Source organism: Mustelus asterias, chromosome 15 (genome assembly GCF_964213995.1).
Source record: "Mustelus asterias chromosome 15, sMusAst1.hap1.1, whole genome shotgun sequence".
Taxonomy (NCBI): domain Eukaryota; kingdom Metazoa; phylum Chordata; class Chondrichthyes; order Carcharhiniformes; family Triakidae; genus Mustelus; species Mustelus asterias.
The window spans coordinates 77,295,659-77,323,180 of record NC_135815.1 but is presented as its reverse complement, the minus strand read 5'-3'; the positions used below and the strand labels follow the sequence as shown (position 1 = coordinate 77,323,180).

The 27,522-nt window shown below is 48.1% G+C and overlaps 2 protein-coding genes across 3 annotated transcripts in view; both read left to right on the top strand.

Annotated features, from left to right (window-relative positions):
• LOC144504839 (solute carrier family 22 member 2-like) overlaps positions 1-10,184 on the top strand; it is a 44,984-nt gene extending 34,800 nt beyond the window's left edge. The window contains exons 10-11 of one of the 2 annotated variants that reach the window (XM_078230592.1): positions 6,280-6,379; positions 9,775-10,184. In XM_078230592.1, the coding sequence (XP_078086718.1) occupies positions 6,280-6,379; positions 9,775-9,883 (209 nt within the window). In that variant the 3' untranslated portion in view covers positions 9,884-10,184. Of the gene's footprint in view, positions 1-6,279; positions 6,398-9,774 lie in introns of both variants that reach the window. The other variant, XM_078230591.1, reaches the window with a different exon arrangement.
• Positions 10,185-25,248: 15,064 nt separating this feature from the next.
• Positions 25,249-27,522, top strand: part of LOC144504740 (solute carrier family 22 member 3-like) — a 32,410-nt gene continuing 30,136 nt past the window's right edge. Inside the window, exon 1 of the mRNA XM_078230484.1 lies at positions 25,249-25,659. Coding sequence (XP_078086610.1) covers positions 25,249-25,659 — 411 coding nt within the window. The remainder of the gene's footprint in view (positions 25,660-27,522) is intronic.

Sequence of the window (27,522 nt, the reverse complement as noted above, 5' to 3'; positions counted from 1 at the left end):
TTGGCACTGCCTGATGCCCGATGGGCAGTGCCAAGGGGCCCCCAGCCATGGGCACTTTGCCCTTTGGGCAGTGCCAGGGGGCACAGGCTGGCAATGCCAGGGTGCCCATACCCAGGGGGCACCACCACCTCCATCACCTGAGCCCTGGGGGCCCCAATTGCCTCCCACTTCATTCTGGCGGGGTCTCCCACTAGTTCCCCGAACGTAGGGAGCTACTCTAAATCCCGCCGGAATGAAGTACTCCATCAGGGTGGGCGATTCAATCGGGACTGGTAAGTTCCCGATAATTACATTTAAAAGACATTTAAAACATATTAAAAACAGATTCAAATGACTTACCTGCCTTCCCGCCGGTTTCCAGCGTGGTCTGACCACCGACTGTTCACCGGCTCTGGGAAATGCACATGCGTTCCTGGCGCATGCACAAATCCCGGAACAAGGCCGGTGACGCGCATCTCCCACCGCGACCCGATAGAAAAGTTGCGGATCGGGATGGGAGAATCACGGCCAATGTTTTGAGTTTAGATGACTCCTTGTCAGAGTTCTGACGGATCTGCTGAGATTTTCCAGCATTTTCTGTTTTTGTATTCAAGGCTAATGCTGGTCCTGAGTAGGTGTCAATAGCAGAATAAAGGTCAGCACTGCCTGAAAGCAAAATAGCAGAATGTGTTAATAGCAGAAAAAGGGTCCGTGCTGTCTGAATTTAACATTGTTGGATTCAGTGTTGAGCCCAGCAAGTTAACGCTGGACACAACTTATGTGGAGGGGGCAACAGACAGTTCGTCAGAACTGTGTGTAGATAGATACAGAAATGTGTCATTATCTGTATGGCCAAAGAAGATGGCCACCAACACAAACAGTTGAGATAATGCAGGGCATGCATGTGTACTGCTGTGGTCTTGTCTACCTAATTCCTGAGCTCAAACTGATGGATGTGAATTTGTCCCTGCATGTTGCAGTTCCCATGGTCTATCAGCAGATGGCAACCATGAGACATCGCTATCTATTTCTGCTTCAGTGCCTGCCACTGCCATGAGCAACACTGACCCACCAGCATCCAGGGGTCAGTTGTGTTCATTTCTGTCGGGCTTGGTGTATACACAGTTCTGCTGTCAATATGAGGAGAGTAAGAAGTCTCAGAACACCAGGTTAAAGTCCAACAGGTTTATTTGATAGCACAAGCCACAAGCTTTTGGAGCGCTGCTCCTTCATCAGGTGAGTGGGAGTTCTGTTCACAAACAGGGCATACAGAGACACAAACTCAATTTACAAAATAATGGTTGGAATGCGAGTCTTTACAGGTAATCAAGTCTTAAAGGTACAGACAATGTGAGTGGAGAGAGGGTTAAGCACAGGTTAAAGAGATGTGTATTGTCTCCAACCAGGACAGTTAGTGAGATTTTGCAAGCCCAGGCAAGTCTTGGGGGTTACAGATAGTGTGACAGCCTTCAGGAGAACAGTGACCACGACACCACACAACCCTACCACAGCAACCTCTGCAAGACGTGCTGGATCATCGACACGGATGCCATTATCTCACGTGAGGACACCATCCACCAGGTACACGGTACATACTCTTGCAACTCGGCCAACGTTGTCTACCTGATACGCTGCAGGAAAGGATGTCTCGAGGCATGGTACATTGGGGAGACCATGCAGATGCTACAACAACAGATGAATGAACACCGCTCGACAATCACCAGGCAAGAGTGTTCCCTTCCTGTTGGGGAACACTTCAGCAGTCACGGGCATTCAGCCTCTGATCTTCGGGTAAGCGTTCTCCAAGGCGGCCTTCACGACACACGACAGCGCAGAGTCGCTGAGCAGAGACTGATAGCCAAGTTCCGCACACATGAGCACGGCCTCAACCGGGATCTTGGGTCCATGTCACACTATCTGTAACCCCCACGACTTGCCTGGGTTTGCAAAATCTCACTAACTGTCCTGGTTGGAGACAATACACATCTCTTTAACCTGTGCTTAACCCTCTCTCCACTCACATTGTCTGTACCTTAAAGACTTGATTACCTATAAAGACTAGCATTCCAACCATTATTTTCTAAATTGAGTTTGTGTCTTTATATGCCCTGTTTGTGAACACAAATCCCACTCACCTGATGAAGGAGCAGCGCTCCGAAAGCTTGTGGTTTGTGCTACCAAATAAACCTGTTGGACTTTAACCTGGTGTTGTGAGATTTCTTACTGTGCCTACCCCAGTCCAACGCCGGTATCTCCACATCATGTCAATATGAGGGCCAGCTGAGGAAAACCTTACATTCTGTTCTAATCCTACTACCACCAGAGGTTCATTAGCTGCTGCACTCTGCTGTAACACTGCAGAATAAAGTAAAGTTTATTTATAGTCGCAAGTAGGCCTACATTCACATTGCAATGAAGTTACTGTGAAAATCCCTCAGTTAAGTATTATAGTCGCTCCTGCTGTGTGATCAAACCAACACCCACAGCTCTTAAATGTGTTGCTCAAAGCTCCCACAGCGGTACTGGCAGAACATAGCCTTCAGCTATTAAGTTTAAAGTTTATTTATTGGTGTCACCAGTAGGCTTACATTAACACTGCAATGAAGTTACTGTGAAAATCCCCTAGTCGCCACACTCCGGCGCCTGTTCGGATACACTGAGGGAGGATTTAGCATGGCCAATGCACCTATCCAGCACGTCTTTCAGACTGTGGGAGGAAACTGGAGCACCCGGAGGAAACCCATGCAGACACGGGGAGAGCGTGCAGACTCCGCACTGACAGTGACCCAAGCCGGGAATTGAACCCGGGTCCCTGGCGCTGTGAGGCAGCAGTGCTAACCACTGTGCCACCGTGCTGCCCACAGCACAGGCCACAGGGTTGTCACTTACCGTGCTTCAAAACTCAGAATCTCCACTTTATCCATGTTGCTGAGCTTACTGAAGGTTTGCAGCCATGACTCTTATGGAGAATTTTCTGTTGTTATCTAGTACTCAAATAAAATCAGCACTGCAACCACATGTCCCGGGTTTGCAGAGAGGCCTGGTTCATTTGATGTACTTGAACATGATCTAAAAGAGCTGTTGCCATCACCAGTTGTACCATCAAAAGCAATGTACATCATTCAGTGGGGACAGAATTCCACTGTCCTTAAAATGGGCATGAGGTTCACAATGTGAAATTAACCTGCGTTTGTCCCTTCCAGTGCAGGCAGCAATGCCAACTTTGTGCCGCTGCATGATTGCTGCATGTAGCCCAGCACAAAACACCCTAAAAAGTGGCTGCACACCACAGAAGGAGGTCCAAGTTTTGATCAGGCTACAAGCATCACTTGGGGTGGTCTTCTGAAACAGTGGTAGTGCCCCTGCTTCTGAGCCAGAAGCTCTGGGTTCGAGTCTCACCCCAAGACTTGATGGTCAAGGAAGGCGCGTTCATAAGGCAGTCAAACAGATCAGCCTGCAGATCCTTCCAAACACGCCAATAGCTGGTGGGAAGAGTGGGGGAGACTCCTGGTCAGCTACAGTTGATGTGGAGTGGTGCCCCCCAAGCCCCCAGTGACAGAGTAGCGACCTGCTCCAGGAATTACTGGCTATGGAAACAGATAAAAGTCTGCCTTAGCACACAGCTAGGTATGGGAAGAGAATTGGAGTAACATCACTTCAAGTCAGAATGCACCTCTTCAAAGGCAGGTACATTCTGGCTGGAACTTGTTCAGGAACTGTTTGTAGAAGAGAGTTTGAGTAGGAAGAAGAGAAAGTGCTCCAAATTTCGTGGGTCTCCAATGCAGTGTGGCGGAGAAGGTGGGCGGGGGGGTGGTTTGTATGATCTATCCATGGGAGGCCAGTGAGCTCTCCAGACCGAATGTGCAAAGGCATTGGGAGCAGATAACCATGGGTGGCACAGTGGTTAGCACTGCTGCCTCACAGCGCCACGGATCCGGGTTCAATTCCCAGCTTGGGTCACTGTCTATGTGGAGTTTGCACGCTCTCCCCGTGTCTTCGTGGGTTTCCTCCGGGTGCTCCGGTTTCCCCCCCACAATCCAAAGATGTGCGGGTTAGGTTTATTGGCCATGCTAAAAATTGCCACTTAGTGTCAGGGGATTAGCAGGATAAATATGTGGGGTTACGTGGATAGGGCCTGGGTGGGATTGTGGTCAGTGCAGGCTCAATGGGCCAAATGGCCTCCTGTAGGATTCTATGGTGGTCGATGCGGGAGTCAAAACCCAAGGTGTTGGCTACAGTAACTGCAGAAAGTTCAATCGCATCACATGAGTGGTCAAGGTCAGCGAATTTAGCTTCAAATGTCAGATCCAACCATTAGCCTCTTTGGCCTGCTCAATGCACCATAATTACCAACAATCTCCATCAATCAGAACTCCTACCTAATATTAATATTCCTCACCCTCACACACTTCAAACTGCCGCAACACTCACACCCACATCTCACAACTTGCACCCACTGTCCCAAAGATGATGGCCCTATCACCCAAATACATTGCTCCATCCTCACTGACAGATCGCCTGCCTTTTGCAGGACAAGGTGGCAAATCAGCAGGTCAGAGCTCGGGCACGGCTGCATGTCCTTACCACCGCGTCAGACACAATGCTCACCGTCATCGGAGCGTTCACTGCTCATCCCATAGCTAGCAGTGGAGGTGAAACCATAGACCATTATCCTCATTCCTAATCCTCCTTCTCACATCCCCACTTCCTCCTTGTCCCAGAATCTTTTCTGTTTCTATGCTTCCGATGGGCATTGCAATTCTTTCTTTCCTCACTCCCTCATCACAGCCCTGCCTTTGTGCCTTTCTACTTTCAGATACCCAAGGACTGTAGCCTGGTCCGGCAGTGATGGAACAGCAAGCAGACACTGATGATGATTTCACTCGATTCTACACTCTCAGCTCCAAACTATCACCGCACCTCATTTCGAGTCTAGTGCAGCATCTGCAGGTGTTTGAGCCGGGGCAGGGGGGAGGAGGGTGCAGGTAGAAGCTAGCAGGAGAAGGAGAAGCACATAAACGTACTGGAATGGTCCATGCAGCAAACACACTGCTCCAGCACCCTATTGCTCTACTCAATCACCTTTCATTGTATGTAGGTGGCTGCCCATGTACACATGGATTGCCCACTGAAGTCATGTGTTGTGTCATCAGAAGAGCGTTCTTGTTGCCCAGTAGCCACTCCCTGGTTAGCCATGGGTGTACCAAATACCGACGGACAATGGACTGTTGCAGAATGAAACCATCCTGGCTGCTGCCAGGATAATGGGCATGGACATGCATGATTCTCTGTGTATAATCGTGTTCATTCAGCAGCTGGGCATTGAGGGAGTGGAATCCTTTCATAGTTACAGTACGTCTTAGGGCTTATATAAAACACCCACAAAGTGATGTGTATACAGTCAATAGCACCCAACACAATGGGGAGACCTGTGGCCCTTGAGAAGCCATAAGCACACTCCTCCTGTGTCTTTCTTGGAGAAAATGAATGTATTCAGCACTCCTAGAATATAGAGTCTCAGTGACCCTCCTTCTGCACCAGTGCAGAACAAAATGTGAGATGTTACAAATATCACCTATTCTAGCCTGGTAAGAGCCTAACATAAAAATGTTCATGGCCATCTTTACAATCACAGCCACTGGTAATGATGTCTCGCCCCTCTCTAAGGTTGAGGTTGTGGTTGCAATACGTTACTGATTTCAGTGAGGATGTCCTTTCATAAGTGTGGACACGTGACGCACTGTTTCTTGCTGAGATGTTTCCTGGGTGAATATGACCTCCTGCTAAGGATGCTCTTCCCCCCTCCATCTTCCAGCAGCTTTTCCTACTCTGTGCCACCTCTGCTCATCCTCCCTGCCATGGTGTAAATCAAGGGGAATGGACACTATAACACCAAGTCTGGGAGATGCAGTATTCTTCAAGTCTGGTCAAAGTCCTTCAGTAAGGTGCCGCACCAACCACTGTAGATTTCAGCAACTTCAAAGAACGCAAGGAACTGCCAAAAACTTTTACAATTTCAACAAGGGTCAATGGAAGTTCATCAACATCTTATCTGTAAGCAGTAGAACTGGTGAGGGGTTCTTCCTGCTGCTTGGCACATGTTCAGTTGTGCGTGTTGCCCAATGGACACTAATTTTGAGTCAAAACTGCACTCTTAGCATAGAAAAACCAGGCGCTAAGAGGACAGATTTTGTAGCCAGTGTTTTGAAAATGCATTTTAAAATATCAGCCTGCTTGTTGGTGGAGTAAGTTAAAAGAACATCATCAGTGTTCACATACATTGTTCCCGTTCATTTACAGGGGTGATTGCTTTGATTGCTGGTGGCCTTGTCTTGCTTTTACCTGAAACCATGGGGGTGACCTTACCAGAGACCATTGAAGAGGCAGAAAACATTGGACAGTACGTAAAGTGTGAACGGTGTGTGCAGCTAGCCTTAAGCTTGGAGCTGGATAAACTTTGCCCTAATATATAATGAGTAAAATGCACTCATAGAATCACAGAATGGTTACAGCACAGAAGGAGGCCATTCAGCCCATCATGTCTGTGCCGACTCATTACGAATGAGCAATTCAGTGGCTGCCATTCTCTCACCTTCTTCCTGTAACCCTGCAGTCACAGTCGACTTCCCTCTTGAATACTTTAGTTGAACCTGCTTCCACTACACTTCCAGGCAATACATTAATTAAGCCCAGGACACTATATGCTTTATTAACTGTTCTCTCAACTTGTCCTGCCACCTTCAACAATTTATGCACACATACATCCAAATCTCTCTGCTCCCGCACCCCTTTTGAGTTAAGTGGATAGAGCCATGAAGAAGGCCTATAGTGTGTTAGCGTTTATTAACAGGGGGGTTGAGTTTAAGAGCCGTGGGGTTATGCTGCAACTGTACAGGACCTTGGTGAGACCACATTTGGAATATTGTGTGCAGTTCTGGTCACCTCACTATAAGAAGGATGTGGAAGCATTGGAGAGAGTGCAGAGGAGATTTACCAGGATGCTGCCTGGTTTGGAGGGTAGGTCTTATGAGGAAAGGTTGAGGGTGCTAGGGCTTTTCTCTTTAGAGCGGAGGAGGTTTATAAGGTGATGAGGGGGATAGATAGAGTGGACATTCAGAGACTATTTCCTCGGGTGGATGTAGCTGTCACTAGGGGGCATAACTATAGGGTTCATGGTGGGAGATATAGGAGGGATGTCCAAGGTAGGTTCTTTACGCAGAGAGTGGTTGGGGTGTGGAATGGACTGCCTGCAGTGATAGTGGAGTCGGACACTTTAGGAACTTTCAAGCGGTTATTGGATAGGCACATGGAGCACACCAGGATGATAGGGAGTGGGATAGCTTGATCTTGGTTTTGGACAAAGCTCGGCACAACATCGAGGGCCGAAGGGCCTGTACTGTGCTGTACTGTTCTATGTTCTATTGTCACTCCTTGTTTTTCCTACCAAAATGAATCACTTCATATTTCTCCGCATTGAACTTCATCTGCCCTTCCCACCAACTTGTCGATGTCCTTTTGAAACTCCACACTGTCCTTTTCACAGCTCACAATGCTTCCAAGTTTTGCATCATTCACAAGCTTTGAAATTATCTCCAGCACACCAAGATCTAGCTCATTAACACATATCAAGAAAAGCAATACTCCCAATACCGACCCTGGAGAACTCCACCTTCCTCCAATGGGGCGGCACGGTAGCACAGTGGTTGGCACTGCTGCTTCACAGCTCCAGGGTCCCGGGTTCGATTCCCGGCTCGGGTCACTGTCTGTGTGGAGTTTGCACATTCTCCTCGTGTCTGCGTGGGTTTTCTCCGGGTGCTCCGGTTTCCTCCCACAGTCCAGAGATGTGCGGGTTAGGTTGATTGGCCAGGTTAAAAATTGCCCCTTAGAGTCCTGAGATGCGTAGGTTAGAGGGATTAGCAGGTAAATATGTGGGGGTAGGGCCTGGGTGGGATTGTGGTCGGTGCAGACTCGATGGGCCGAATGGCCTCCTTCTGCACTGTAGGGTTTCTATGATTTCTTTCTTCTATGATAACCCAAAAAACACCCATTAACCATTATTCTCAGTTTCCCTTTACTCAGCCAATTTTGTAGCCATGTTGCCCCTCCCCCTTTTATTCCATCAGCTATAACTTTCATCAGAAGTCTGTTGTGTGGCATTGTATCAAATGTCTTTTGGAAGTCTATGTACACCACATCAGCAGCATTATCCTCATCAACCCTCTCTGTTAACTCTTCAAAAAACTCCAACAATTCAGTTCATCATGGTTTTCCCTTAAGACATTCACATTGGCTTTCTTTAATTAACCCACGCTGACCATGTGACTAATGATTTTGTCCCGAATTATTGGGCCTGATTCTCCCATTGTGACTCGCAACTTTTCTGGCGGGTCGGGTTGGGAGATGCGCGTGTCGGCCATTTTGCGGGTTCCTCGCGCATCTCCCAACTGGAAGAAAATGGCGCCACCAGGAATGCGCAGAGGTCCACCGGGAAGTGAGGTAAGTCATTTGAATATGTTTTAAATATATTTTAAATGTAATTTAAATGTGATTATCGGGCCCGGCACTGAACTTGCCGGGCCCGATAGCATCTCCCACCCCGCCAGGAGTACTTTATTCTGGCGGGGTTTAGAGTAGCTCCCCATGTTCGGGGAACTAGCGGGAGACCCCGGCAGAGTAAAGGGAGGGCAATCAGGGGCCCCCCCCCAGGGGGATGGGCAGTGGGGGGTGGTGCCCCCTGGGCATGGGCGCCCTGGTAGTTCTAGTCTGTGCTCTCTGGCACTGCCCAAGAGGCAAAGTGCCCATGCCCAGGGGACACCTTGGCAGTATCCATCAGACATTGGGCACTGCCAAGGGGTGGGGCTTATTGTGGGTGGGGCTTAGGGGTGATCGGTGGGGGGGGAGGGGGTCACGCTGACACTGCATTGGGATCAGTCTGGGCTGGAGGGAGGCCAGCGATTGGGGCGGCCTGGAGGGGTGGGGTGGTGGTCTGCTGTGGGGGGGGGAGAGGCTGCCTTCTCGGGGGGGGGCTCTGAATCCAGGGGGCGGTCAGTGGAGGGCGGGGTCTGCTGGCGTGAGGGGGTGGGGTGATCGCCACTGCTGGGGAGCTGGGCTGGACATCAGGGCGCTCCGGGATGGGGGGGGTGTCAGGGCTGGCCCGGGAATTGTTGTGGGGGCTGTGATTGGGCGATGGGGGGGGGGGGGGGGGGCGGCGGGGTGGGGGTGGCGGGAGGGGGGCTGGAGGGGCAGCACTGTAGTGGTCCCGGGCTGGCCAACAATCGAGCTAGCCAGCAATCGTGGAGACTGACAGATCGGGGCCACTGCGCATGCGCAGAGTTCCAGAACAGTCAGACTCCGGCGTGCATAGGCCCCGCCCCCCCTGGGTTTTTAATGAGATTCCCGATTGGGACCTCTGCAGTGCACAGAGTGCGGAGATTCGGGTCTGAAGCTGCATTGAAAAAACAATCGTTTTCCTACCAATTCAGCACTTTTGGGAGAATCACTCCCATTGTTTCTAGAAGTTTCCCCACCACTGAAGTTAAACTGACTGACTTGTCGTTGTTGGGCTTATTTTTATACCCTTTTTGAACAAAGGTGCAACATTTGCAATCCTCCAGCCCTCTGGGACCACTCCTGATGGGCCCTCTGTAAATTCCACTCTCACTTCCCTCACTATTCCTGAATGTATCTCATCCGGTTCATGTGCCTTGATAACATTAAGCTCAGACAGCCTCTCCAATATCTCCTCCTGATTAATTTTAAATGCTTTTGATAACAAAAGCTTCCTCTTTCCTCCAGAGAGAAGAAAACAGCCCCAAAGACGAATTATGAGCTGTCTGCTCTCCATCCTCCAGTAGAACCAAGTAACAACAAGGAGCCGGCTTCAGAGAAGATGATCCCTTCTTGAATTAGATTAAAATGTTGGAAACAAGTACAGTGGAACCCCGATTTTACGCGAAATCAGATATGACGCGATGAATCATTGGACCCTTTTTTTTGCCCTTTCCGGTTTAGTGATTTAGCGCGACCCCGATAACATTCGCGATAACATTTTATGGACCCCAACCATCACGTTACAACAGGGCTGCACTGTGTTAACTATATTTAACGGTCTTTAATAATCTATACACAACTTTAAATGCATTCCATAGTCTGCTAAAATTTCATGCAATTCAGTTTTATTGTAATCAAAAAAGTTGGGGATTAAAGATTTATGATTATGGATCACTCTACAGAATCTTCATGTAAGGCGTGTGTGGATGTACAAGTGATGCTTGCAACCTTTGCTACCTCAGTCCACACACTGTGTAATAAGAATATCTGTGAAATTCTGGTGGCTCGGTTACATTTTTGGACTTAAGAAGGAATATCCGTAGTTGGTTTCCACTTGTCAGAAGGTAAAGTGTTTTCTAAGTTCAGTAACTCCCCAGTCAATATTACTGTAAAATCCTGGAAGTTTCACTGTAGGGCACATTCCAATATGGACCTCACTCCATCCCCTTCTCTGACACTCTAAACTATGGCTTGGTCACTGAGCTTACATCCTTTTCATCTCCATCACTGCTGCTACATCTCCTTTTCGTGGGCCTTAATTAGATTTATAGATTGATGCTTTGACTTGATTTGATTTATTATTGTCACACGTATTGGGATACAGTGAAAAGTATTTTTTTCTTGCGTGCTATACAGATAAAGCATACTGTACATAGAGAAGAAGGAAATGAGAGAGTGCAGAATGTAGTGTTACAGTCAAAGCTAGAGTGTAGAGAAAGATCAATCTAATGCAAGGTAGGTCCATTCAAAAGTCTGATGGCAGCAGGGAAGAAGCTGCTCTTGAGTCGGTTGGTACATGACCTCAGACTTTTGTATCTTTTTCCCGATGGAAGAAGGTGGAAGAGTATGCCCGGGGTGTGTGGGGTCCTTGATTATGCTGACAACTATGCTTTGGAGCTTGTACTGAGATCAACAGATTTTTGTTGGGTAGCAAATAGGAGTAGGCCATTCAGCCCATTGAGCCTGCTCCCTCCTGTTGCTATTATCATGGCCAATCATCCACTTCAATCCTCGTGTTAAGTTGATTTTTCTCTACACCCTAGCTATGACCCTAGGGTCCATTCAAAAGCAGGGAAGAAGCTGTTCTTGAATTGGTTGGTACGTGTCTCAGACTTGTCGCGCTTGTCTGTGTTTCTGCACCTTGTGCTCACAAGAAAGATCGGGCACCCGAACAAGAAAGATCGGGCAATTGCTTTTGCTGATTTTTGGGGCAACCTGTTAGGGGCACCTGGCTGTGAACCTTCAGTAATTCCAATGGGAGAGAGGGGGCTCCGTGAGGTTCATGTTAATACCCCCACAATGGGGAGGAAAGGATCTTGTGGGGAAGGGGAGGTGGGGGGAGTGGGAGAGAGGGGGCTCCGTGAGGTTCATGTTAACACCCCCACAATGGGGAGGAAAGGATCTTGTGGGGAGGGGAGGTGGGGGGAATGGGAGAGAGGGGTTAAAAATGGAAATCAGGAAACATGTCCTCAAACTGTGATCCTGGGTTGTGTTGAACACACTTGGGTGTTTTGAGAATTTGTGAATGTGGGGCGCTGAGAGATGAAGAGGATAAAGAAGGAGAGGTTTGCATAGGCCAATAGTCCGACCCAAACTCAACCGCTGCCCCTCTTGTTATGAGTCGAATGTCCTGTCTGCCTATTTAGCTAATGTATCGTACCTCAAATGTTGTTCCTTAATCTAGTGACTCCTGGATTACATCGCTGGTGGCCTGCCTATGGGAAAGGTTTGTGTTCACAGTGTTTGTTCAGAGGCTAGGACTTCATAGAATCATAGAATCCCTTCAGTGCAGGAGAGGCCATTCTGCCCATCGAATCTGCGCCGTCTCTCTGGCAGAGTGTCTTACCCAAGCCCTCTCCCCAGTCCTATCCCTGTAACCATTTCCCAAGGCTAATCCATCTAACCTACACATCGTGTGACACTAAGGAGCAATTTAGCATGGCCGATCCACCTAACCTGCATATCTTTGGAGTGTGGGAGGAAACCGGAGCACCCAAAAGAAACCCATGCAGACATGGAGAGAATGTTCACACGGCCACCCAAAGGCCAGATTTGAAGCCGGGTCCCTGGCGCTGTGAGGCAGCAGTGCTAACCACTGTGCCACCATACCTCACAAGTGATTTCCGACTTTCAAGAAGTCGCTTTGCCGACTTTGGTCTTCCTTTTACTCACCTTGATCCGAAATTCCCAGCTGTCGGTTTTCTCTGGGAGAGGATCTTCTGCAGCTTCACCTTGGACTGCTGATGAGGAGAAACAGGAGCAGCAACAACGTCAGCAGCACACAGAGCCCCGGCCTGGAGGAGGGGATACATCCCGCTCTGGTTATACAGCGGGAGGGTCAACCCTCCTCACCGTGATCGAACACCAGAGCCTCAGGAAGCTCAGCTTTTTACCCAGGCCCTTACAGATATCTGTACACTCCTGGATCAAGATCTCCTTCCAAGTGAATCAGGTGGGTAGATATTGTTAGCAAACATCACACTCAGAACTCCTTAGAATCTCATTCCTTCCAGGGATCTGATGGTGACATTGATAGGATTTCACAATCAATTGCCCACAAGAGTTGAAAAGCATTTTAAATAAAATTTAATAAACATTTGGATATGTATTTGGATTCTGTGACCTATAGAGCTATAGACCAAGAGCTGGAAGGTGGATGTAATAAATGGAGGGCGACTGGCGGTGGCTTTATTAACAACGTCTTTGCTGCCAACGATAAATAAATATTTTACAGCAGAAGGTCAGACTGAATCAACGATGCGACTGAACAACTCTCCCCCCAGGTTCCAACCATGGGACCTCCTCGACCCGGGATACCTGCCCTTTGCTCCCGATTGGTTCAGCTTCCTGCCTTGACAGTCCATAGGATCCGGCCCAATCAGGTGGCCCTCAGGTAATGCCCCATTAAAGGGTCGCACTATCACAGTGGGATTACAAACAAAGAACAAAGAACAATACAGCACAGGAACAGGCCCTTCGGCCCTCCAAGCCCGCGCTGCTCCCCGGTCCAGGATTGAATCCTGAATCCAGGATCCCCGCCCAATTTTCCAGCCTATCTACATGCTCATTGATCCACTGGAGCAAGCTGAGAGGGGTGATTGAAAAGCAGCAGTGCTGGTAAGAGATTAATTGGATTAATTGAATTGTTTATTTATTTAATTAGTCAGCTAGTGTGTGTATTTTTTTGGCCTTTACTTTAACAGCAGTTTTTCAAGTTTAAAGTGAAAACTAGAAGTGGGCAGCAAAGGAGTCTGGGAAGGGTTTTTATTTTAACTTTAAAAGTCAGTTACCTGGGTGGTTCCCCCTCAGTAGTAGTTTTTTTTTTCTCTCGGGCCCCGAGCCCTATAAATTGGTGCAGAGGAGATACCCGATCCTCTACACTGGTAGAGGATCCCACCCTTCCATCCTCCTCTAACCTAATTATAAGTGTGGGGAAGTTTTTTGTTTTCTTTTTTTCTTGCTGGTAATGGCTTCAGGGATGGCAGTTCAGGCAGTATGCTGCATCTCCTGTGGGATGTATGTGGTGAGGAAATCCAGTAGTGTTTCAGGAGATTTTAGTTGTAAGAAGTGCATTAGATTGCAGCTTCTGGAGGAGCGTGTAAAGGAGCTGGAGGGGGAGGTAGAGGAACTCCGCATAATTCGGGAGGCGGAGGTGGAAGTTGATAGGAGTTATAGAGAAATAGTAACTCCTAGAAATGAGGCTTGGGTCAATGCCAGGAGGAGGGGTAAGAAGCAATCGGGAAGACAATCCCCTGGGGCGGTTCCCCTCCATAATAGGTTTTCGGTGCTGGAGGCTACAGTTGAGGAGGAATCAACTGAGCATAGAGAGCAGATCTCTGGGGGTGAGCCGAGTGAGAAAGCTCAGGTGGTTAGGGGCTGTAAAAGACTGGGCCTTGTGATTGGGGACTCCACAATTAAGGGGACAGATAGGAGGGTCGGAACTAAAGGTAGGGACTCAGGGTTGGTGTGTTGCCTACCAGGGGCTGGGGTCCGGGATGTGTCTGACAGGGTATTCAGGACTCTTAGGGGGGAGGGAGATAAACCACAAGTTATTGTACATGTGGGGACACACGACATAGGGAGGATAGGGGAAGGGGATATTAGGCAGGGATTTATGGAGTTGGGGTGGAAACTAAAGGCCAAGACTGACAGAGTGGTTATCTCTGGACTCTTGCCTGTACCACGGGATAGTTTAGAGAGGAATAGGGAGAGGGAAGGTTTGAATTCATGGCTGAGGGGATGGTGCAGGAGGGAGGGGTTCAGGTACTTAAGCAATTGGGGCTCGTACTGGGGAAGGTGTGACCTCTATGAGAAGGATGGTCTACACCTTAATCAGAAGGGGACCAATATCCTGGGGGGTAAATTTGCTAAGGCCATGCAGGGAGGTTTAAACTGATTCGGGGGGGGGGAGGGATCCTGAGTAGTGGGGCTGAAAGTGAGGGATGCATGGATGGGGACTGCAATGCACGGCATTGCAGAGGTGGGGTGGAGCAGGGTTTGAAATGTGTATACTTCAATGCCAGGAGTATTCGCAATAAAGTGGGTGAACTTGCAGCGTGGATCAGTACCTGGGACTTCGATGTTGTGGCTATTTCAGAGACATGGATAGAGCAGGGGCAGGAATGGATGCTGCAGGTCCCGGGGTTCAAATGTTTTAGTCGAAGTAGGGAAGGAGGTAGAAGAGGGGGAGGGGTAGCATTATTGGTCAGAGATTGTATCACAGTGTCAGAGAGGAGGTTTGATGAGGACTTATCTGTTGAGGTAGTATGGGCGGAGATTAGAAATAGGAGAGGAGAGGTCACCCTGTTGGGAGTCTTTTATAGACCTCCTAAAAGTTCTAGAGAGGTTGAGGAAAGGATTGCGGAGTCAATCCTGCTTAGGAGTGAAAGTAATAGGGCAATTGTTATGGGGGATTTTAACTTGACTAATATTGACTGGAATTGTTATAGCTCTAGCTCGTTAGAGGGGTCAGTTTTTGTTCAAAGCGTGCAGGAAGGTTTTTTGACTCAGTATGTAGACAGGCCAACTAGAGGTGAGGCTATATTGGATCTGGTGCTGGGAAATGAGCCAGACCAGGTGCTAGACTTGGAAGTTGGTGTGCATTTTGGTGATAGTGACCACAATTCGGTTACGTTCACCTTAGTGATGGAAAGGGATAGGCATGAACCTCGGGCCAGTGGTTTTAGCTGGGGGAAGGGTAATTATGAGGCTATTAGGAGAGAATTAGGAAACATAGGTTGGACTAGGAGATTACAGGGACTGGGAACGTCCGACATGTGGAGTTTTTTCAAGGAGCAGCTACTGCGAGTCTGTGATAGGTATGTCCCTGTCAGGCAAGGAGGAATTGGTAGGGCTAGGGAACCGTGGTGCACCAAAAAAGTTTCTTTGTTGGTTAAAAAGAAAAAGGAGGCTTATGTTCGGATGAGACGTGAGCACTCGGGTAGTGCACTAGAAAGCTTTAGATTGGCTAAGAGGGAGTTGAAGAGCGAGCTTAGAAGGGCTAAAAGGGGACATGAGAAGACTTTGGCGGATAGGGTTAAAGAGAATCCTAAGGCGTTCTATAGGTATGTCAAGAACAGAAGGTTGGTTAGGGCAAGTTTAGGGCCAGTTATAGATGGCAGAGGGAAGTTATGTGTGGAACCGGAGGAGATTGGTGAAGCATTGAACCAATATTTCTCTTCGGTGTTCACGCAAGGGGACATGAATATAGCTGAGGAGGACACTGGGTTGCAAGGGAGTAGAATAGACAGTATTACAGTTGATAAGGAGGATGTGCAGGATATTCTGGAGGGTCTGAAAATAGATAAATCCCCTGGTCCGGATGGGATTTATCCAAGGATTCTCTGGGAGGCAAGAGAAGTGATTGCAGAGCCTCTGGCTCTGATCTTCAGGTCGTCGTTGGCCTCTGGTATAGTACCAGAAGATTGGAGGTTAGCGAATGTTGTCCCATTGTTTAAGAAGGGGAACAGAGACTTCCCCGGGAATTATAGACCGGTGAGTCTCACTTCTGTTGTCGGCAAGATGTTGGAAAAAATTATAAGGGATAGGATTTATAGTTATTTGGAGAGTAATGAATTGATAGGTGATAGTCAGCATGGTTTTGTGGCAGGTAGGTCGTGCCTTACTAACCTTATTGAGTTTTTTGAGAAAGTGACCAAGGAGGTGGATGGGGGCAAGGCAGTGGACGTGGTATATATGGATTTTAGTAAGGCGTTTGATAAGGTTCACCATGGTAGGCTTCTGCAGAAAATGCAGATGTATGGGATTGGGGGTGATCTAGGAAATTGGATCAGGAATTGGCTAGCGGATAGGAAACAGAGGGTGGTGGTTGATAGTAAATATTCATCATGGAGTGCGGTTACAAGTGGTGTACCTCAGGGATCTGTTTTGGGGCCACTGCTGTTTGTAATATTTATTAATGATCTGGATGAGGGTATAGTTGGGTGGAATAGCAAATTTGCTGATGACACCAAAGTCGGTGGTGTGGTAGACAGTGAGGAAGGGTGTCGTAGTTTGCAGGAAGACTTAGACAGGTTGCAAAGTTGGGCCGAGAGGTGGCGGATGGAGTTTAATGCGGAGAAGTGTGAGGTAATTCACTTTGGTAGGAATAACAGATGTGTTGAGTATAGGGCTAACGGGAGGCCTTTGAATAGTGTGGAGGAGCAGAGGGATCTAGGTGTATGTGTGCATAGATCCCTGAAAGTTGGGAATCAAGTAGATAAGGTTGTTAAGAAGGCATATGGTGTCTTGGCGTTTATTGGTAGGGGGATTGAATTTAGGAGTCGTAGCGTTATGTTGCAACTGTACACAACTCTGGTGCGGCCGCACTTGGAGTACTGTGTGCAGTTCTGGTCCCCACATTACAGGAAGGATGTGGAGGCTTTGGAGAGGGTGCAGAGGAGGTTTACCAGGATGTTGCCTGGTATGGAGGGGAGATCCTATGAGGAGAGGCTGAGGGATTTGGGATTGTTTTCGCTGGAAAGGCGGCGGCTAAGAGGGGATCTTATTGAAACATATAAGATGATTAGAGGTTTAGATAGGGTGGATAGTGATAGCCTTTTTCCTCTGATGGAGAAATCCAGCACGAGGGGGCATGGCTTTAAATTGAGGGGGGGTAGTTATAGAACCGATGTCAGGGGTAGGTTCTTTACCCAGAGGGTGGTGAGGGATTGGAATGCCCTGCCAGCATCAGTAGTAAATGCGCCTAGTTTGGGGGCGTTTAAGAGATCCGTAGATAGGTTCATGGACGAAAAGAAATTGGTTTAGGTTGGAGGGTCACAGTTTTTTTTTTTAACTGGTCGGTGCAACATCGTGGGCCGAAGGGCCTGTTCTGCGCTGTAATGTTCTATGTTCTATGTTCTATGTTCTAATATCCTATCCACCGAGCTGTCCCTCACAGCTATGATGCTTTGTTCATCACAACCTATTAACTCACCCCCACCCCCCCATTCCAGACCATGTGATCTCCAGGGAGAGGCGAAAACCCAGAGTGAAAACCCCAGGGCCAATATGGGGAAAAAAAATCTAGGAAATTCCTCTCCGACCCCCTGAGGCGATCGAAACGAGTCCAGGAGATCACACTGGCCCTGATCAGAAAATGCTTCCCAACCCTATTCATTTCCACTTCTGCTTTACGAACACCATCTGAATTCCCTGCCCCCGAGACAGGTTCCCAACTATCCGCAGTCTCGCTCTGTACTGGCACCAGCAAGATGATCATAGAATGAAGCCTTGAAACGAGAAACAAAGAACAATTAGCCCGCGCCGCTCCCTGGTCCAAACTAGACCACTCTTTTGTATCCCTCCATTCCCACTCCGTTCATATAGCTGTCTAGATAAGTCTTAAACGTTCCCAGTGTGTCCGCCTCCACCACCTTGCCCGGCAACACATTCCAGGCCCCACGACCCTCTGTGTAAAATATGTCCTTCTGATATCTGTGTTAAACCTCCCCCCCTTCACCTTGAACCTATGACCCCTCTTGAACGTCACCACCGACCCGGGGAAAAGCTTCCCACCGTTCACCCTATCTATGCCTTTCATAATTTTATACACCTCTATTAAGTCTCCCCTCATCCTCCGTCTTTCCAAGGAGAACAACCCCAGTTTCCCCAATCTCTCCTCATAACCAAGCCCCTCCATACCAGGCAACATCCTGGATTAGGCTGGATGGTTCTATTTCAGCTGCCACAGGTACATTGGGCTAAATGGCTCAAGCTGCTCAAGATACGGTTCCGCTGCCAGGACCACCCTGGTGGTGCTGTTCATTACAGCCCCCAGAGGGTCTCCTGCATCGTGATGGTCTGCTGTGCCCTCCACAACCTGGTGCAGTAATGGGGCGACATTCTGGAGGAGGAGGACCATGTGCATTCCTCGAAGGAGGAGGTGGACTAGGAGGGAGTGGAGGGAGAGCCAGAGGAGGGCCCCAGGATGGAGGACAGGCGGCAGCAAGGGTCCAACATGCCAGGAGGTCCAGGAGGGCCCGGATTGCTGTCAGATGCTCCAATCAGGAAGCTTGGCGTCCAGCAGCTCCAGAGTCTCATTGGCATCACACCAGGTGATGGGCCTGGGTTGGGCAGGTGATTGTACAGGCGGGAGGTTGATGATGGCTCACTGTGATGCTGCCCTGGTGCTGCCTAAATCTGATTCCTGCCTGTCTCCTGACTGCTCACAGACTTCCGGCCTCATATCTGAGTGAGGGTCGGGGCACCATTGCTTGGCCCAATGTTCCGGAGGTGGCGAGGGGGAGATGGGGGCAAGGCCTAGGGTTCAGTGAGTGACAAAGCTGTTTGTCACCATGGGTCTCCATGGTTCTCACTGTTGGGATTCCCTGGTGGGCCAGCAAGAGACCCTGAGTACAGATGGGGAGATAAACTGACTCCCTGTGGGAAACAGGACAAATAGAGGCATTGTGGCTTTAATGCTGATTATTTACAGTGCCAATTACCCTATCCCTATTCACCTGTGCCCTCTTGGCGCTCCTAAATCTTTTTAATCTTGTGTGGCCTATTGCTATGTCTAAGTGACTTCCCAGGATGCACATCAGAGGTGGAGGTGGCCTGCTGTGTACCATGCCCAGGGTCTTTGATGCCCTTGATGGGCATCCTTTGGACCTGGAGGGCCCTGGCCAACTGTCATGGATGTAGCTGTGCCACTTTCTTCAGCTTGTTGACCTTGAGATGCATCAGTGACAGGAAGGGGAGGGATTCAGAATGGCAGGAGTCTTCCAGCGTCTCCTGGCTGGAAGGCCCTGGGATGGCCTCCAGTGCTTCTTCCCTCGGGGCGATTGTGGGCCCCTGGGTCACTCCATGGGATGGAGAGTAGCTGGAGTGAGCTCCAGAAGCCTCTGTATTACCCGGCACTGCCAATCCTGGAGGCCAAGTATTGTCTGTGCCATGGTGTGTGAGCCCTCAGCAATGGACCTCTGCATCTGGACCAAGTTCTGGGGGCCCTCAGTGATAGTCTGCTGTAACTGGGCCATGCTCTCAATGCCCGCAGCCCTGACCCTCAGAGACCTGGCCATGCCTTGGACCTTGCCACCCATGACAACCATTTCCTTCCCCAGACTTTCCACTGCGGTCGCCACCCTTGCAGTGTTGGCCTGGGTGCCACACAATGCCAACACCACCACCTGCACCTGAGGGCTGTGGGACACCTCCATCCTGTGCTGGCACTCCATCCTGCAACCCCCAGCTTTGCTTCTGCATCTCCAGCAGCTTCTGGAGAACTGACCCCAGCAGCACCTGGCTGGCGGCCAACCAGCTCCTTGCCTCTGACAGACCTCCGATTGCCTGATCCTTTGGACATTTCTGCCTCCACCTGATGTGCATCAACAGCTGTGTGGTACCCACCAGGAAGTGGTCCAGAAGCCTGACTGCTAATCCCGCCCAGCGAGGTGGTGTCTCTGCATTGGTGGATGGTGCGGGTGATACTTGCGCTGATTGGTCAACGCTTTCCTCGGAACTTTCCTCCGAGCTGCTGGTGGGGGTCGGGGGGGGGGGGGGGGGGGGGGGGGGGGAGGGGTGCGGGGGTGGTGGGTTGCCAACTTCTGTTGGCCTCTCATCAGCTGTTGCTCCTGCGAGGCAAGGCATGTGGTTCAGTGCAAGGGAGGGGCAAGTATCGGGCAGCTTGGAACTTACTTGCGCCGGGTCATATAGATGAAGGTTCTGTGGATCCTCACCTCTGTGGCGCACGCCGACCTCAAAGGCACTCATGGCTCTCTTGTGTGGCTCCCGAGATCCCCATCGCTCTCTCCTCATAGGTGGTGAGGGGGACATAACTCAGGAATTCCTCTGCCAGTCTTCCCCCTCCCTTATTTTTATTATGGGCTACCTTCTCCTGCGGGGACAAAAGGGGATGATTGAAAGCCTGACGGCTGGAGGGCCTGGGGAGGGGAGCTGTGAGGGGGGAGGGGAAACCAGGGGGCACCGTGCCTGGGCAATCAGGGGTTGGGACGGGGTGTGCCAGCAGGGTTTGAGAAAATGCCGGGGGATCGGGTGCTGAAAGGCCGCAGGGTGTCAGGGAGTGGATTGATGTTGACATTCCAGGTGTAAAGACGGGACTGATGCCAGAATAGGACAGATGGACACTCACCCTCGAAGCACGAATGAGGTCATTCATTTTCTTGTGGCATTGGGTGCCAGTCTCGATGTCAGGCCACGGGCACTGACTGCTGCAGCCACCATATCCCAGGCTACATTTGCTTCCCTGCTTCTGGGTTGTCTACTCAGTCGGGGGTGCAGGATGGCCCACCTCTCCTCCAACTGCATCCAGAAGCCTTCTGAGATCTGCCTCCGTGAAGCGTGGTGCTGCTCTCTGCGATGCCATCATCCTGGCGTGACAGGCTGTGAATGCAGAGGGAGCGTTTAAATGCAGCTCCCCCTTTGTTAACGCAGCTGTGAGCCAGTTGGGTGAGTCACACGCCTGGGGACTCCATACCTTCATGCTTCACATGGGAGTTCATTTCATGCACTAAGAAGGGACAATTGTGATCTGATTCACACTGGACACACCAGCATGGATTGCACCTGTTTTCTCACCCAAAATGGTTTGGGAAATTCCACTCAGTTTTCTAAACTTAAATAAGGGCAATCATGAGAGCACGGAAGCAGAGCTGGCTGAAGTGCATTCGCAAATCAGGTTAAGGGATTGGTCGGTAGAGATGCAATGGCAGATATTTAAGGGGATATTTCAGAATACACAAAACAGACACATTCCAATGAGTAAGAAAAAGTCTAGTTAATTTACCCATGGTTAACTAGAAAGGTTAAAGATAGTATCAAATTGAAAGAAAATGAATATAACTGTGCAAGGATAGGTGGCAGGTCAGATTGAATAGAACATAAGAAACAGTAAAGTATGTCTAAAAGAGTACAAGAGAAAGTTAGCCAGAAATATAAAAACACAGAGTATGAGTTTTCATAAATATTTTTAAAAGAACAGAATTCTCTGCCTCTTTTTAATCTGTTGTGGAGATGCTGGTGTTGCCTGGGGTGGGCACAGTAAGAAGTCTCACAACACCAGCTTAAAGTCCAACAGGTTTATTTGGAATCACGAGCTTTCAGAGCGCTGGTCCTTCATCAGGTGAGTGTAGACTTTTTAATCTCTTGAGAGATTTAATCTGTCAAAGCACTGCATCAACTGCAAGGGTCAACGATTCTGTTCACTATCTCAGTAACCTCAAGCCACACTTTTTAGCTTCACTCTTCCTCCCATTCACAGGAAATTGTCCCTTCTCTCCCTCACCCCCTCTAGCCTCACACCAGGGACAAGTGAATGAATTTGGGGAACAGCCTTTCCATGTCTTCCTATTATCATCCTTCTTTCGTCTTGTTATGGTTCAGGTCAGAAACTCCAAAGTGTTTTATGGAGCCTGCCTGGATCATAAGTTTTGCCTCTTGAATTTGGCTAGGATAAGCATGATATGTTTCACTTCAGGTCTGATTCAAATGATCCACTAGGGAGCTTTTATCAAGCAAAGTTTACTTAAAAATATAGTTAACATGTATAGTAAGAAAATTAGCAAGAACTCTTATTAATTACAGACAAGAAACAAAACAACCACTATAATGTATAACCCTTAACAAATACATCTGATGTGTTCCAATCAAATCAATCCCATAGACAAAAGACTCTATTCATACAGCAAAGACTAATGCTCACGTGATACTGGACTTGAGACCTTTAGATGAAGTCTGCAGTTCTCTAGATAAACTCAGAACAGTTTGAAGTCAGAATAGCTTCCGAAAACACCAGGCAAGCCTAAAACACTAGGCAAGCCACCAATGGCCGATCCCCCCATTCAGGAAAGCAAGACCTTGCTTTCAGCTAACCAGCAGAATTTCCAAAACCCGGGAGAGAGAGAGACTTCTTTTCAGCTTAATGCCCCTTCTAAAATTAAAACTCAAACCTGCAGCTCCAAACTGAAAATGAAAAAAGACACTTATCACCTGACCTGCCAAATAGTTTTTCTCCTAACAATGCAGAGACATAAACCTCCCAGTAAAAATAAACAAACCCCCTATTAAGCAGCAATACAATGACTCTCATAGCCCAGCAACAATGAGAAAAACAAACTGAAAAAGGTTGCTTACAACTGCAGAGTACATTAAAAAGACACTCTTTAAAGGTACACTAATGTCACAAGGAACATTGGCTGCAGCCTCTCTGACCCCTGTCAGCGTCCCTTTAAATGGGAAGCCTTTCATTGGCATGTGTTGTTATCAAGCCCACATTTTGTGATTGGTCAAGAAATCTAAAAAGCGGGATGCTGAGTTAAACAGCAAGGAGAAAGCTGCAGCTGAAACAAATGGCTTTCTGAACATGTAAACATATGAGCAAGGAGTAGGCCATTCAGCCCCTCGAACCTGCTCCATCATTCAATAAGATCATGGCTGAGCTGATTATAACCTCAACCCCACGTACCCCCAATAACCTATCACGCCCTTGCTTATCAATAATCTATCCACCTCTACCTTAAAAATATTCAAAGACTCTGCTTCCATCGCCTTCTCAGTAAGAGAGTTCCAGAGACTCGCAACCCTCTGAGAGAAAACATTTCACCTCAACTCCATTTTAAATGGGCGACCACCTTATTTTTGAACAGTGACCCCGAGTTCTAGATTCTCCCACAAGAGGAAAAACCTCTCCATCTGCACCCTGTCAAGATCCCTCAGGATCTTTTATGTTTTAATCAAGTCGCCTCTTACTCTTCTAAACTCCAGCAGATACAAGCCTAGCCTGTCCACCCTTTCCTCATAAGACAACCCTCCCATTCCAGTATTAGTCCAGTAAACCTTCTCTGAACTGCTTCAAAAACATTTTCAACCTTCCTTCAATAAAGTGTGCAATACTCCAAATGTGATCTCACCAGTGCCCTGTGCAACCATAACCTCCCTTTGTAACCAATTCCTCTCGCAATAAACAACAACATTCAATTAGCTTTCCTAATTACTCGCTGTACCTTTATACCAGCCTTTTGTGATTCGTGCACTAGAACACCAAGAGCCCTCTGCATTTCACCATTTAGATAATAAGCTTCTTTTTTATTCTTCCTGTCAAAATGGACAATTTCACATTTGCCCACATTATTCTCCATTTGCCAGATCTTTGACCACTCACTTAACCTTTCTATATCTTTTTGTAGCCTCCTCATGTCCGCTTCACAACTTACTCTCCTACCTATCTTTGGTCACCATCAAATTTGGCAGCCATCACTTCAATCCCTTCATCCAAGTCATTCAGATAAATTGTAAATGGTTGAGGTCCCAGCACTGACCCCTGTGGCATGCCACTCCTGCCAACCAGAAAATTACCCATATATGCCTACTCTCTGCTTCCCCTTAGCCAGGCAATCTTCAATCCGTGCCACTGTGTTACTCCCTATCCCATGTGCTTTTATTATCTGGCTTTATTATCTGGGGCAAGGTTTAAAGGAGATGTACGAGGCAAGATTTTTACACAGAGGATGGTGGGTACCTGGAACACGCTGCCAGGGGAGGCAGTGGAAGCAGATACGATAGATATGACTTTTAAAGGGCATCTTGACAAATACATGAATAGGATGGGAACAGAGGGATATGGTCCTCGGAAGGATAGGGGTTTTAGTTCAGTCGGGCAGCATGGTCGGTGTAGGCTTGGAGGGCCGAAGGGCCCGTTCCTGCGCTGTGATTTTCTTTGTTCTTTTTTGTTCCTAACCCATTGCCATCTTCCTGATCCAATGTCAACTTCCTGACCCAGTGCCATGTTACTGACCCAATGCCAATGTCTCGATCCAATGCCATCTTCCTGACCCAATGCCAACTTCTTGACCAATTGCCATCTTCCTGACCCAATGCCAACTTCCTCACCCAGTACCATCTTTCCTGACCCAATGCCAATGTCTTGACCCAATGCCAACTTCCTGACCCAATGTCATCTTCCTGATCCAATGTCAACTTACTGACCCAGTGCCATCTTACTGACCCAATGCCAATGTCTTGATCCAATGCCATCTTCCTGACCCAATGTCAACTTCCTGACCCAGTGCCATCTTACTGACCCAATGCCAATGTCTTGATCCAATGCCATCTTCCTGACCCAATGCCAACTTCTTGACCAATTGCCATCTTCCTGACCCAATGCCAACTTCCTCACCCAGTGCCATCTTCCTGACCCAATGCCAATGTCTTGACCCAATGCCAACTTCCTGATCCGATGTCATCTTCCTGATCCAATGCCAACTTTCTGACCCAATGCCAACTCCCTCTAACTGAGTGCGGATGTGAGGGGATAATATTCTGTCCAAAATTCACTGCCTCGGAAGCAATGCATATTTGAGTACAGCTCCAGCTTAGATTACAGCAAGCTCACGGGAATTTGGGGAGTTCTTGGGTCGGGAGAGTAAGATATTTAGTAAGACGGAGAACAACACGTGCTGTTAAAACAATGGCCTTGCCCCGCATTCGCCCTTGTAATAAGTCCACATCCTGATCATCATTATGTTAAATTATTTTGAGATACTGGACTGTATTCAAAACTATTTCTGAATTTTGATTTTGAGTTGTTGCGAGGCTTGTGTTGTCAGAGTTTTCTGTGTGGTGTGTAGCTGAACTCTGTACCAGTTTCACTCTGTACCACTGAACCGTGACAACCAAGGAACAAGGAATACGAGCCTGTGAAGTTGGGAGAGCAGTAAACCTTTGTCTCTTCATACAAGACACTCTTCTGCACAGCCTGCAAAAATGTTAACCTATGATGATGTTTTGAAGGATATCGGGGAGTTTGGAAAATGCCAGAAGTGGATCATTCTGATTTTGTCTTTAAGTGGGGTGACTTTTTCATTCCTGATTGTTGTATCCGTTTTTCTGGGACAGATTCCAAATCACTGGTGCAGGGGTCCCCCTGGCACGCTGGAGCTGAGAGAGAAGTGTGGGTGGTCTCTGGAACAGGAAAGGAATTACACAGTTCCCCTGGAGAACCCGGGAAGCTCCTCACACAGTCGCTGCGAACGTTACAATATAGACTGGAATGCAACTTTTGTCGACTGTGACTATCCCGTCTCCTTAATCACAAATAGTTCTGGTGACATACTACTCACACCTTGTAAGAATGGTTGGTTTTTTGATGGTTCACGTACAACAATCGTAAGCGAGGTAAATAAGATTCATTTGTTTTACCAATTCGTAACAGGATCTGCATTAATAAACTGGTAATATCTTTGCTGATTCCTTTTGGTCTACAAGTGGTTAAACGTGAAAGTGAACCTTTTTAAGGTTGATTGCACCAAGTATAGCCGGAGGCTTTGTAGTATCAAAGAAGTTTACAATGCAGAAGGAGGCCATTCAGCCCTATGTGCATGTGCTAGCTGTTTAAAACAGTTATTCAATGTGGACCCACACCTCAGTTTGTTCCTCTTGGCCCTGAAAATCAGTCACCATGAACAAGGATTCTCCAATCTCACCCTTAGCTGTGATTCTCCAGTCCCGCTGCACTGAATGGAGATTTGGCTGCACGCCACATTCTCCACTCTCGTTGGCAGTGGCGGTGGGGCGTGAATGGCCGGAGGATCCTGGCTGCAGAATTTCCTTTCGAGCGTTGCTATGTACTCTACTTGCACCTGCCTTTCAAGTTGTGCATTCTAGATCTTAACATGGTCTGTGAAAAAAATTCTCCTCATATCAATCCTTGTTCTAACACCAATGATTTCAAGTGTGCATCCTCTAGTTACCAACCCACTTGCCAGAGGAAACAGTTTCTCTCTTTGCTGTATCCAAACCCCCTCACAATTTTGAATCGCTCTCTGAGGTCTCCTTTCAACAACATGCTTAGAGGAGAACAATCCCACATAATTGATGTCCGTCACTAACCCTTGTATCACCCCAGTAAATCATTAGCAAAACGACCGGAAAAAAAGATGACAAATTCTGTTCATTTTTCCTTCAGGCATGCGTAGTAATTAAAATTTAATTTACAACTGTGAATAATTTATCGGAATCGCAATAAACCATCGTAACTCGCCCATTCTGCAATCGGGACACATGTTTGTTTCCTAATTCATGGAATGCAAGTGTCCTTTCGTCCTCGTGTCTTGTTTGGTTGAAGAAAGGTACAGAGTTCAGACCCTCCAGCTTTTTCCAGGCAATGAACAATCTTGGATAGCATTGGTACATCTCCACAAAATGGTTTCCTTCTCACCCTATCTGCTATCCGGTCTTTGCATAGGGGAGGCAGTGGAGCTGTGGTATTTCTCTGGACTAGTAATCCAGAGACCCAGGGTAATCCTCTGGAGACCTGGGTTCAGATCCCACCATGGTAGATGGTGAAATTTGAATTCAATAAAAATCTGGAACTTAAAAACCTAATGATGACCCTGAAACAATTGTTGTAAAACCCATCTGGTTCACTAGTTCTCCTTTAGGGAGGGAAATCTGTCATCCTTACCTGGTCTGGCCTACATGTGACTCCAAATCCACAGCAATGCATTCTGAAATGGCCTAGCAAGCCACTCAGTTCAAGGGCAATTAAGGATGGACCACAAATACTGGCCCCGAGAGTGACACCCACATCTCACGAATGAATGAAAAAAACCTCAGGAAGATTTTATAATCCAAATTGTGGCTAGGAATGAGAATTTAAAAAAGGCAAGATCAGTTATAGAATCCTACAGTGCAGAAGGAGGCCAGTCAGCCCAGCAAATCTGCACCGACCACAATCCCACCCAGGCCCTATCCCATTACCCCATGCATTTACCCTACCCTAGACACTAAGGGCAATTTAGCATGGCCAATCCATCTAACCCACACATCTTTGGACTGTGGGAGGAAACCGGAGCACTTGGAGGAAACCCACCCGGACACGGGGAGAATGTGCAAACTCCACACAGACAGTGACCCGAGGCCGAAATTGAACCTGGGTCTCTGGTGCTGTGAGGCAGCAGTGCTAACCACTGTGCCACCATGCCGCCCAGTAAATAAAATTATTGTGTATCTTGTCTGCTAACACCATTGTGTGGATTG